The sequence below is a fragment of the Canis aureus genome, chromosome 38 (genome assembly GCF_053574225.1).
Source record: "Canis aureus isolate CA01 chromosome 38, VMU_Caureus_v.1.0, whole genome shotgun sequence".
NCBI classification, from domain to species: domain Eukaryota; kingdom Metazoa; phylum Chordata; class Mammalia; order Carnivora; family Canidae; genus Canis; species Canis aureus.
The window spans coordinates 3,807,352-3,819,738 of record NC_135648.1 but is presented as its reverse complement, the minus strand read 5'-3'; the positions used below and the strand labels follow the sequence as shown (position 1 = coordinate 3,819,738).

Sequence of the window (12,387 nt, the reverse complement as noted above, 5' to 3'; positions counted from 1 at the left end):
TAATAATTGTTTTAAATGAAAGCTGCTTCAAAGAAGAGTGAGTACTAGTGTGCGAAGGGAAGGTGAAAGGTAAGCACTTCTATCCCCAGAGGTCTGAGCAAACGCATGAGAGAAAAAGCATGATCCGAAGAAAGACACCAGCTCTGCCCATCGTCAAACCAGGAGAAGCCAAATCTGGGGCTGTATCCTGAAACCTGAATCGACTAGTCATTGGTCTCTGGGAATAACCATTCTCTACTCACTGCTTTTTAAAAAATTAGCCCTGTGTACATTGTATACTCAGTGTACCAAGTGTTCACATGTGACTTTATTCCTTCTCATTTGTACTCACAGAGACATTCATTAGTTCCTTTCTTCAATTTCCACCGTGCAAGAGAAGCAGGAACTGAGTCCAGTATGTCTGATAGTGAGCCCAGTGCTTACACCATTTCTCCAAAACCTGGCTCTCTGGACATCCTGATCTTACAGAATAACCAAGTAATAGAAGTCTATTGAGCTCCTTTACATCCTCAAAGACTATAGTATATGAGGCTTCAGTTACAGCCCTCTAAGAATTTTCCCAGCAACAAATAACGCTATGTGAGGCAAATCATGAGACCTTAATAGAATATATATTGATAGCTCAGCAAATACTTATGGATTATGCCACAAGGTGACTTATAAAAATTACCTAAGACATTTTCCTTGCTAAACTACATGATTGTGACCCAAAGAACCAGGGATTCCAAAAGGAAGGTCTGAATTGGCCAGAGGATCTGAAACTCAAGCTGACCTTTAGAGGAGGGTGGCATTTAGCTAACATGAGAGGACAGAAGAGGATATTCAGAGCACATGGTAAGAACTACAGTTGAGACTGCAGTGATCGAAGACCTAGCTATAAAAGTGAAAATGGGAGAATGGGTGCTGGTATGGACAGTGATTAGCATACTTGAACAAGAAGATAGAGAAATTTCATATTGCCCAGATGAGAATATTGAAATGCAGACAGGTCTAAAAAATACTTGCATAAAGTCCAATTGCTAATGTGGCAAAGTTAAAATTAAAAACTAAACACCCCCAAGATGAATAATCCAATTTAAAAATGGACAGAAGACATAAATAGACATTTTTCCAAAGAAGACATCCAGATGGCCAATAGACACATGAAAAGATGCTCAACATCACTCATCATCAGGGAAATGCAAAACAAAACCACAATGAGGTATCACCTCATGCCTGTCAGAATGGCTAAGGTCAACAACACAAGAAACAATGTTGACAAGGATGGGGAAAAGGAAACCCTCATGAACTGTTGGTGGGAATGCAAATTGGTGAAACCACTCTGGAAAACAGTATGGAGATCCCTCAGTAAGTTAAAAAAAGAGCTACCCTACAGACGTGCAATTGTGCTACTAGGTATTTACCCAATAATACAAAAATACTCAAAGGGATACATGCCCCTGAACATTTATAGCAACACTACTTACCAGAGCCAAACTATAAAACAGCCCACGTGTTCATTTGTTCATTGATTGATGAATGAATAAAAAAAGATGTCACACACACACACAATGGAATACTACTTGGCTATAAAAAAGAATGAAGCTTACCATTTGCAGTGATGTGGATGGAGCATAATGCTAAGTGAAGTAAGTCACTCAGAGAAAGACAAATACACATGATTTCACTCATATGTGAATTTAAGAAACAAAACAAATAACCAAAGGGGGGGAAGAGAAAGAGAAAGAAAATAAAAACCAAGGGGAAAAGAGAAAGAGGGAGAAAATAAAAACCAAGAAACAGACTCTTAACTGTAGAGAACACACCGATGGTCACCAGAGGGGGCGGGTGTGGGGGGGGGATGGGTGAAACAGGTGAGGGGGATGAAGGAGTGTACTGTTGTGATGAGCACCGGGTGTTGTATGGGAGTGTTGAGTCATTATATTGTACACCTGAAACTAATATTACACTGTATGTTAAGTGGAATTTAAATAAAAACTTTAAAAAAAAGGGTGACGGCACTGGGGGTTATTCTGTATGTTAGTAAATTGAACACCAATAAAAAATAAATTAAAAAAAAAAAAGCTTATTCTTTTAACCTGAACTATCCCACTCTTGCTACCACACTATGATTTTAAGCGAGAGTATTTGTGTGTTACATTAAACAAATGACTCTCCTTTCAGGTGATAGTTATTATAATTTGAATGATGTGACAAAGAGATTTCCCAAATATCTGCTAGTAAGCTGTTAAATCAGTCTTTACCAATCGTTTTAACCACTTATAGCAAAAGTTTTGCCTCCATTACCTTTAATAAATAAGATATTATTCATTATTATTTATTTATTATTATTATTAATTATTATATATTATTCGTTAGGGTACAATAGCAACAGTTATCTGAAAAGTAAAAATAATTTTTAAATAGAAATGCTCACCGTTATAACTATGATACGAGGTCTGCCTCCAAATAGAAAGGAAGCCAGAATGAAATCAAAACACTGGAAATTTGGGATTTGAGACTTCATTCTGCAGAGCAGTTTTCAGCTCACAGCAAAGCTGAGCAGACACTAGAGCGTTCTCATATACTCCCTGCGCCCCAAACACGCATCCAGCCTTCCCTACGTCAACATCCTGCACCATCGTGTTACATTGTGGGGCCTGAACTTACGACCCTGAGATCAAGACCTGAGTCGGATGCCCAACCGATTAAGCCACCCGGGCGCCCCAACAGTGGTACATTCCTAACACTCCGTGAGTTTACGCTGACACGTCATTATCACCCAAAGTCCATAGTTGACATCAGGCTTCATTCCTGGTGTTGCACATTCTGTGGGTTTGCACAAAAGTATAATGACATGTATTTGCCATTTAGTATCGTACAGAATAGTTTCACTGCCTTAAAAATCCTCTGCGCTCTTCATGTTCATCTCTCCCTCCTCGTTAACCCCCAAAAACCACTCATCCTGTTACTGCCTCCATAGTTTTGCCCTTTCCAGAACGTCATGGAGTCGGAACCACACAGAATGCAGCCTTTTCACATTGGCTTCTGTCACTTAGTCACATGCATTGAATGCTCTTCCTTATTTTTTTTTTTTTCGCGGCTTGGTGGCTAATTTCTTTTCACTGCAAAGTAATATTCCATGGTCTGAATGGACCACAGTTTGTCCGTTCAGTTTATCCATTTGGCGATTGCAAATAAACCTGCTATAAACATCACAAATATCTGAGGCAGGTTTCTGTGTGGACGGACATACGCTCTCAACTCATTTAGGGAAATACCAAGGAGCATGATTTGTAATCATGTAATGAAGGATCATAAACATCTAAAATCTTGTTAGTCTTCTTGATCACTAACACCTAGACTAGCACCTGGCAGAGAGCAAACCCACAACAAACATCTGCTAAGACATAAATGTATGTATTCAGCAAAAACAAAGCGATGACAGCTTCCCAGACGCCATAAAATTCATAATGGATAAAAAAAAATTGATCTTTTAAAAAATCAGTGCCATTGGAGTAAAAATTGGTGAGAAACTACTTCTCTTAGACATAAGAATTCAGGATCCTTGGGTGGCGCAGCGGTTTAGCGCCTGCCTTTGGCCTAGGGTGCGATCCTGGAGACCCGGGATCGAATCCTACGTCGGGCTCCCAGTGCATGGAGCCTGCTTCTCCCTCTGCCTGTGTCTCTGCCTCTCTCTCTCTCTGTGACTACCAAAATAAATTAAATTTTTTTTAAAAAAAGACATAAGAATTCACCAAGATTTTAATTGTTGGATTTTTCTCAATTATAGTGTTCAAAATTTTTAAAGAAGAAATGAAAAAAAAAACTAGATTATTTGTCCTTTTCTACAACTACATAAAAATCTATAATCAAGATACAAACAATAAATATATTTACACACGTGCATATATGGCAAAGGAACTGCTTCGTAATTAGGGCATATATTTATCAAAATTATATATACTCATAAGTTTATTTAGAAAAACACTATAGGATGCCTGGATGGCTCAGTGGTTAAGCATCTGCCTTCAGTTCAGGGCGTGATCCCGGCATCCTAGGATCGAGTCCCACATCGGGCCCCCTACAGGGAGCCTGCTTCTCCCTCTGCCTGTGTCTCTGCCTCTCTCTGTGTTTCTCATGAATAAATAAATAAAATCTTAAAGAAAAAGAAAGAAAAACAGCAACCCCCCCTTTACTACTCCTTGACTTTCAAGTTCTAGACATTATTCCTCTTTCACATACTCCTTGTCCTTCTTTTTAATCCATTTCCCATCTCAATTCATTTTTGGCTGCCTAAGCCATGAAGACCCTAAGGACAATCTTGCATATGGAAAATTTTGCTGGATTAGCTACCTCTGAAATGTGTCCAAAATGACAGGCCACCTACCATCTTCGTAGGCATAAGCACGGTGCTTTCCAGTATAAAGCTTCTTACACATCATCTTATATGAACCTAAGGAGGAGGGGATAAAAACTCAGGAGGGAGACAGATGAGGACATTGAGGCCCAAGGACGTCAAAAGACTTCTCTGAGTTCAAAAATCTAGAAAATTGGGCAGCCCGCGTGGCTCAGCGGTTTAGAGCCTGCCTTCAGCCCAGGGTGTGATCCTGGAGACCTGGGATCGAGTCCCACATCGGGCTCCCTGCATGGAGCCTGCTTCTCCCTCTGCCTGTGTCTCTGCCTCTCTCTGTGTGTGTCTCTCATGAATAAATAAATTAAATCTTTAAAAAAAAAATCTAGAAAATGATGGTGCTGAAACCATCATGTCCTCCCCTCCAACCCATACACCACAGTGCAGGTACTCTTAACCTCTGAGCAGTAGGTCCAAGGGACCCTCCAACATCTCTTTGGTGTCTGTCTAGGCACAAAACACAATCCACAAGACAGGTGAATGAGTGATCCACTGCAGACCCTCCCGGTGTCCAGGAGAAGCCCAGCTGAACCCAGGGCCTTCGAAGTGAGTATGAGCCCAGTTTAGAACTTCTTCACCTTTTCACTGCTCCTCCAGGACTCAGTGACACTTGGGCTGGGTCAAACTCGACCTTTCTTAGGCGAGGAAGGCCAAGGTGAGATTCCAGCTAAAAAGTATACACCCTGCCAAGTGCTGGGAGCCTCCATTGCTTGAGAATTAGACAAACTTGGAAGCATCAAATAGTTCTACGCAAAACAGAAAGGACAGAAAGCAAAAATCAGAGAGAAAACCAAAAGAAGAAGAGAATTATTTTCAACTAAGTCATGTCAGAATAATATGGGCCCAATCATAACAAATCCAAATGCATGCATATGAAATGAAAAGAGACAAAGAAAGTTTAGGGAGACCGTTGCTTTAGCCACTAGGTGATGAGTGTTCTGGTGAATGTCCCTGGGCCGGCGTCTGGACATCTCAGTTCCCTTATTAAGCTGTGGTTATTTAAAAATGTTAAACAGAGTGTCTTACACTAATAGGCAGTGAATAAATACTTGTTGAATAGACGCATTTATTGAAAACCAAATAAAATAAAATGGAATTTCCGAGAGAACCCAGAACAACCAGAGAGAAACAGATTAGAAATTCCCGAGAAGTGTGGGGATGGGGAAGGGAGGCAGGGACTTGGGTATGAGAAGGAGGGGAAAACAGGTCAACACAAACAAGTCAAGGCCAGTGCCCCCAGACCCCCACCTCCTGTGGTCCCTCCAGTTTGGAACCCATGGTGGGACCAGTCTATTATTGGAAGATTCCTACGGAAGCACAAAACTTGAATTTCTCTTTGGTTAGCTCATCTCTCCCTTTCCTGAATGCATTTTGCATTCAGCTAACAGCAGTCGACATTGTGACTCATAACCTCTCATTGTAATGGGATTATCTTCTCTTTGTAACAGCCTCTAAATCTTTTCATTGTAATGGGAGTGACTTGCCCAATGGCTAATATATAATATCCCTCTTCCCTACCTGCCCCAAACTGCCAATTCTTTTTTTCTTCTGGTGTCATGTAGACCCCCAGCCATGTAACCCACTCTTTGATCAGTTCCCCATGACAAGATGGTATTGGGCACAGGTGTGTCCCGGGTATTAGGGGAAAGGTTGGGTAAAGGTGCAGTGGGGGAAGCAGGGAGTGGGGGTGAGGAGATGACACAACGGCTGTCATTTCAAATCCAAAAAGGCTAATTTCCAGCAAATCTCATCCATGACCTAACCAAGGTGTTCAGATGAAAGGAATCAATCCAAGGCATTGGTCCCCAAGGTTCATGCAAAGTGAGCCTGTGGCCTGTGAGGAACCAATGGTTGCCTCAGAACAAGTAAGAGAGGCGCCATTTACTGAGCGTTCACCCCACCATGTGCGAGGCTTTGCACGGGCCTCCCTGCATATCTAGTGGCACCTGTTCTTCTATCACACCCGTGAGACAAGACGAAGGAGATTCAAGGAGGTTGGGTATCTTGTCTATGGTCATTTGGCTAATACACAGTGGCCAAGCCAGAACTTGAACCCACGTCCTCTGCTCTGCGAGCACACCTTGGGTGCTGTTGCTGGCAGAGGCCGACTTGGGCAGGTGAGTGCTGAGAATGGGCCTCGGGAAAACAGGGAGGACCACACAGCAGTGCTGAACTGGTGATATCCGCGTCGACCTCGTCTATTAACTGTGTAGTGCTCGGGGGCGGCGTTTGCAATGCCTATTAAATGGGAATTATAATCCTGACATCACAGAGTGGGACACTGAGACGTAGGGGGTTTGAGCAGGTGGCCCAGGGGCCCAGCGTGGGTGAGCGTGGCCCGGGTTGGGAGTCAGGTCTATCTGACTCCACACTGGGAAGAGTCTGAGGCCTGGACAATTTCCACTTAAGGGGAAAAGCGAGGTCGGACACAGCATGAGGAGGTCTGTGGGAAGCTCACACGAGGCAACTGGAGGAGGGAGGCACGAAGCGTTAGATTGCTTGTAGGACAACAGGAGAGGGGGGTGCAGTCCGGGCTGCCCTTCATGCCTGTCAAGGAGTGGCTGAGGCAACCGAAGTGGATATTCAGCAGGGGAGGTTCACGGTAGAGCCACTCTGCGGGCACTTCAAAGTACTGGTTCCCAACCCCCAGCTGGAGATGCTCTGACGTCATTGGCCTGGAGGTCCTTAAGTCCCACTGGGGTTTCTAATTTCCTGGGGAGCAGTCCTCACTGCGGACGGGCTGCTGAATTCAGAGACGCTCTTGGATGCCTGGGGATGTCGGGCACATTTCTGGACTGAGTCGTCATCGCTGGGAGAGAGTCGATTCACACGGGGCACGGCTTCCAACAGGGCAAGGGGCATAAAGAGCCCAGTGTGTCTGCACCGCGACGGTCGCCGCTGGGGCGAGCCTGCACAGGACTTGGGCACGTCGAGGAAGTCTGTTTTTAGATGGGGCGGGGGTGAGCCTTCTGGATGCCAGTGAGACACGTGTTTGGGTTGCGTGTTTGAGGTGTGGGTGATGTGCCTGAGAGGGGATCTCATAAAGGAGCTCAGGAAGCGAGTCTGAGAACGATCACTAACCTAGAACCGTGTGGCGTTAACAAGAGCGGGGTGGGGGGGGCTCTTATTTGGTAGCCTGTTAGAAAGGCAGTCGGAGTGGGAAGGTCTGCACTATGCACTATATTCTTGACGTGTCATAGGTAGCTCATGTGCCTTGAAGCCCAGGGAGGGACTGTGGAGGAAGAAGACGGTGCGCTACCAGAGACGCTAGAGGAGAGGGGGGCTGATGGGGCTCCCTTGGATGATGCTCCCACCCTGTGCTCAGACATCGTCCAGGAAAAACTCCGTTTCCTCCGCTCACGCACTCACAATGCCTCTGCCACCAGCTGTGTGGGTTTCCGCACCCAGAAATTTTGACGCAGGCCTCCTGGAGCTGGTGTGGACCCCACAGGGTAGGGCTCAGGCCCCCGAGACCGTCCCCCTCCAGTGCAGGCATCAATGGCAAATACCAGGTCCCCAACTTCTGTCTGACTCGGCCCACGAATCAGAGGTTCCCACGACCCCATCCTTGGATTTGATCATTTGCTAGAACAGCCCACGGAACTCAAGGAACCGCTTACTTCCTTTTACCAGTTTATTATATAAAGAAAGATACGAGAAGAGAGACGGATGAACAGCCGGAAGAAGAGATACACAGGTGAGGCCTGGGAGCGTCCCGAGAACGGGAGCCTCTGTCCTGGGGTTGGGGCGTACCACCCCCCAGCAGGTAGACGCGCTCGCCGAGCTCCCCCTTGCATTCTGCGGGGATTCTCATGGAAGCTTCCGCGTGCAGGCAGGATGGATCATTGACTCACCCTCCAGCCTCTGGGGCTGATCAGGCTTCTGATCAGGGCTGTCTTTCTGGTGACCGGCCCCCATCCAGGAGCCCACCGAGAGTCACCCATTAGAACAAAGGACACTCCTGTCACCCAGGAAATTCTGAGGGATTTAGGAGCCCTGGGTCAGGACATGGGTCAGAGACCGAAGGACTCAAAAGAAATGCCCCCAGTGCTCTCAGCGCTTGGAAAACTAGGAGGGCGTGAGGCGCCCTGTGCCCAGGGCCGGGGGCAGAGACCAGGCATGCATTTCCTATCATCCCACAGGCACAGACACTGTGGGCACTTGCAGTGTGAGGATTCTTAGTAAGAGATCCTGAGAAGGCCCTCCCCCTGCCCTTACCTTCCGTGTTTATAAAGCAAACAGATCTTAACCAGAAGCAGAGGCAGAGGCCTCCCCGCTGCCCGGGCCGCCAGCCCCACCCCAGGGAGCAGCTGCATTCCTTCTGGCTACAGGCACAGCCCGGGGGACATGGGGTGCAGAGCCGCTCTGCCAAGGACAAGAAAGCCTCGGGTCAGGGATCCACCCTCAGCCATGAAGCCCCTCAAAGGCCGATCTCCTTCAAGGAGAAACCAAGGGACGACTACACACCCCCCTGGTCAGAGGTGGTGGAGACCGAAGCAGGGGACCCAAGGCCAGCATGGTGTCCTCCGGTCCCCGCTGTGACCTCTGGGGCGAGGAGCGATGGCCAAGCCAGGCCACCGGAGGGGAGCCTCAGATGGAAAGACTGGAACTGCTCCCCCCACGGAGAGGGGCTGCTTCCATCCGAAGGAGGCTGGGGCTGCGGCCTCCCATTTCAGGGTTTTAGACAAGTACATGCCACAGGCGGCCCCACGTTGTGGTCCTGGGTTTGCAGTGATCATCGTTACAGGAATGGGTATGGTTAAGCCCTTCCCAGCCTCCAGGACACGCTCCTGTCCCATATCTCGTCAAACAAGAACACTGGGAAGTCCTGCCGTCGTCCCCGGGTAATAAATACAGAGGCCAAGGTGCAACACTGCCAGGAGGTAAAAAGTGGAGCCGGCACCTGAACTCGGTGCTTCCGACTCTAAACCCCAGGCTCCTTGCACGGCAAAGGGAAGTATTTAGGGAACGCGCAGAAGGAAGCCTGCAGGGGTGCCCACTTGCAGCCCCTGTCTGGCACCAGATAAATACGCAGCCACGTGCACAGGGGCACACCCCGCAAGAGAATCCGAATCCGTCCCGGCCCAGCCTGATGCCTTCACCTCCTGGCCACGGAGGGAAACGCGGAATTCGACCCGGAAAGTAACCACAGGCGTGTGTGGAGGGGTGAGGGGGGCATGACCGCCCAGGGACTCGAAGCACAGATTTCAGCTCTCATCACAAGGCAACGCTTCTGTGGGGCGATGTGCGGAGACGGATGGGGACTGAACGAACCGTGGTGATCACTTTGCAAGGAGTACAAATATCTGGCCGTTATGGGTATACCTCAATGTAAGAAAGTAAAATGCAAAGGATGTTTAAAAAAAAAAAAAAAAAAAAAGAGCACAGGTTTTAGAGTCCGGCGTGAGTGAATTTCAGACTTCTTAGCTGCATTTCCTTGAGCAGCCCGCTCCGCTTCGCGGAGACTCGGTATCCTCACGTATGAGATAGGAATCGCGTCTTACGGAGCTGAGGATCCGTCCAACGCTGCATACTGAGCTCTGAGCGTGGAGCCTGGTGCATAGTAAGCACTCGGATGTCAGCTCCTTTACTTTCCACACACACACACACACACACACACATGCACACACACAACCAAATACAGCTGACCCTCGAAAAACACGGGTCTGAACGGCGTGGGTCTGCTGATACAGATTTTTTCTGATAAAAAAAAAAAACGTACAGTACTGCTAATGCTTCTTCCTCTTCCTCATGATTTTCTCGGTAACATTTTTCCTCCAGTCGACTCTATTGCGTGAATACGGCACGTAACAGACACACATATGCGAACACACGACACACAGTCCACGCGCTAACCGACTAGCTGTTGCGGGCAAGGCTTCTGGTCCACAGTGGGCTATCGGTAGGTAAGTTCTGGGGGAGTCAGAAATTATACATGAACTTCCGACTGCAAAGAGGTCGGTGCCCCAACTCCTGTTGTTCAAGGGTCCCCTGTGTGACCAGAGATACCACGAGCTGATGAGCCACCGTTAGCATCCTCCATGGGCGGTAACGAGGGTCCCTGTGGGGACTCGTTCATTGAAGTGTCCCCATAGTCTCGGCCACGAAATGAACAAGAAAGTAGAGGTGGGGGGGGGACGGAGGGCTGCATTCAAGGCGAGGGAAGCCCCGATTCCACGGCCAGGCCCACCAGCGTGCGCGGCGCGGCCCCGGCATGTCAGTCCTGCTGCAGCTGCGGATCAACGGGCTGGGTGCACCTCTGAGGCTCCTCGCGGGGCTCTAACTCGGGGGAAGGGACGCAGAAAGCAGAGGGCAAGATGGTGCTGACCCTCCACGGGCCCGGACAGGGCGAGCACCCCAACCCCGAGAGTTTCAGCCGCTTGGATGGGACTCCTGAACATCAGCCAGGACGCAGGGCTCCCAACTGCAAACAGCCTCGAGCTGCGGGGTAACAAAGGGAAAGGCACCCCCGGGCCAGCCAGGCGGGGTGAGAAGCCCCGCTCCACACGGGCCCCCTCCCAGCCACCCGGCCAGACAGCCCGCAAGCTGCCCTGCTCCCAGTGGAGTCGGCGACGCTGCTGAGAAAACGAAAGTGCAATCAGTTGTCCTCTCCCGGACTCAGGACCCTCGGGCACCACGCTTACTGCACCCCAAAACCAGCTCCCGCGCTCGGCCTGTCCAGGCGCAGGAACCAGCGGTGCCGTGGGCCTGGCCTGCCTGCCACACGCCACCCCGCCGTGCCCTGCACTGGAGCTGCCACTGAGGATGCGGCTGGTGGCTCCGGGCCGGGCGCTCTGGCTTCGGCTGCTTTTCTCTTCCCTCCGTAAAGATAAATCCAGGACCCCTCCCCGCACACCGTGAGAGCTTGGATCTCTCGGGTCTACGGCGCCCCCGTTCCCTCCCCGGCCTCGCCTGGCTCCAAACCCCCCTTCTGCCTCCTTTTGAAAACTTTTCCTGAGCCATCAGAAGCAAATTCAGAGCTTTCGTTTTTTAGAAAAATGGGGGGGTGGGGGAGAGGAAAGAGAAACAAAAACAGTAACTTACGTTCATCCAGGAGTACACAGATTGGGGAAGAAGAAAACAGAGTTTATAATCCACTGCGTCCCCCTCCAACCCCCCCCAAAAAAAGAATCTGTTGTGAAACGCTTCTTTTTCCACTTTGCCGGCGAAGGAGCCCGGCGGTAGGCATACATCCACAGGCTGATGCAAGATGCTTTGAGAGAAACCTCACATTCTGAGGATTCCTGGGAGAGCGCCAGGGATCCCAGCATCCAATATATTGCACATTTGGTTTCAATTAGGAAGGGGGTTGGGAGGGGAGAAGGAAAGTCACCAATCAGAGCTGTTTTCTGTTTAGAGACTATTTCTTTTGACCCAAGGGACCACGGGCAAAGCTATAATTTACAGCAAAACCCATTCATAGAAGAAAAATATGTATAACCATAGGACAGAATTAAAGACATAGCTCTCTTCCGCCTCGTCCCCACCGCATCCATCCCCAAGCCCTCCCCCGCCACCGAAGCCTCGGTCCCCACCCTGTCCCCCCCCCCACCTCATTTTTCTTACTTGAGCTGAAGTTATAAGCACAACTGAAGGTTTGGATTCCCTTCCAGCTGAAGTTTCCAGGACAGTTGGGTCACACACATGGAGTTGATCTTTAGTGTTTTATCCATGAAAGCCCAGAGCTGAGCCCTCCCCCAGAAAGATTGGACTTAATCCCTTCCCCCTACTCCCTCTCCCACCAAAAAAAAAAAAAAAAACTGGACAGCTCTCGGGTCTAGAATTCCTATTTTCTTTCCACTCAATTCCCAGTTGGTTATTGCCTCCGAGGGTCTATTGCTGCCTGGGATTCGTGCTGCTGGTTGAAAACACAAGCTTGTACAAAGACCTTCTAAATTATTTTGAAAACCTTTTTTTTTTCTTCCTTTTCCGCTTCTCTCCCCCTCCTATCCGTGGCCATGGCCAGAGATCATGTGAAAGGGGAGTGTAGGCGG

At 48.6% G+C, this 12,387-nt stretch overlaps 1 protein-coding gene across 4 annotated transcripts in view; it reads right to left on the bottom strand.

The window, feature by feature from the left end:
* Window positions 1-12,092, bottom strand: part of DDR2 (discoidin domain receptor tyrosine kinase 2) — a 149,368-nt gene extending 137,276 nt beyond the window's left edge. For 2 of the 4 annotated variants that reach the window (XM_077886840.1, XM_077886842.1), the window contains exon 1: window positions 11,438-11,641. Coding sequence is in view for 1 of the 4 variants with exons in the window: in XM_077886842.1 (XP_077742968.1) it covers window positions 11,438-11,443 (6 nt within the window). In the remaining 3 variants the exon portion in view is untranslated. Of the gene's footprint in view, window positions 1-11,437; window positions 11,642-11,959 lie in introns of those variants that run through there. The other 2 variants (XM_077886844.1, XM_077886841.1) reach the window with 2 other exon arrangements.
* Between the last annotated feature and the right edge of the window lie 295 nt (window positions 12,093-12,387).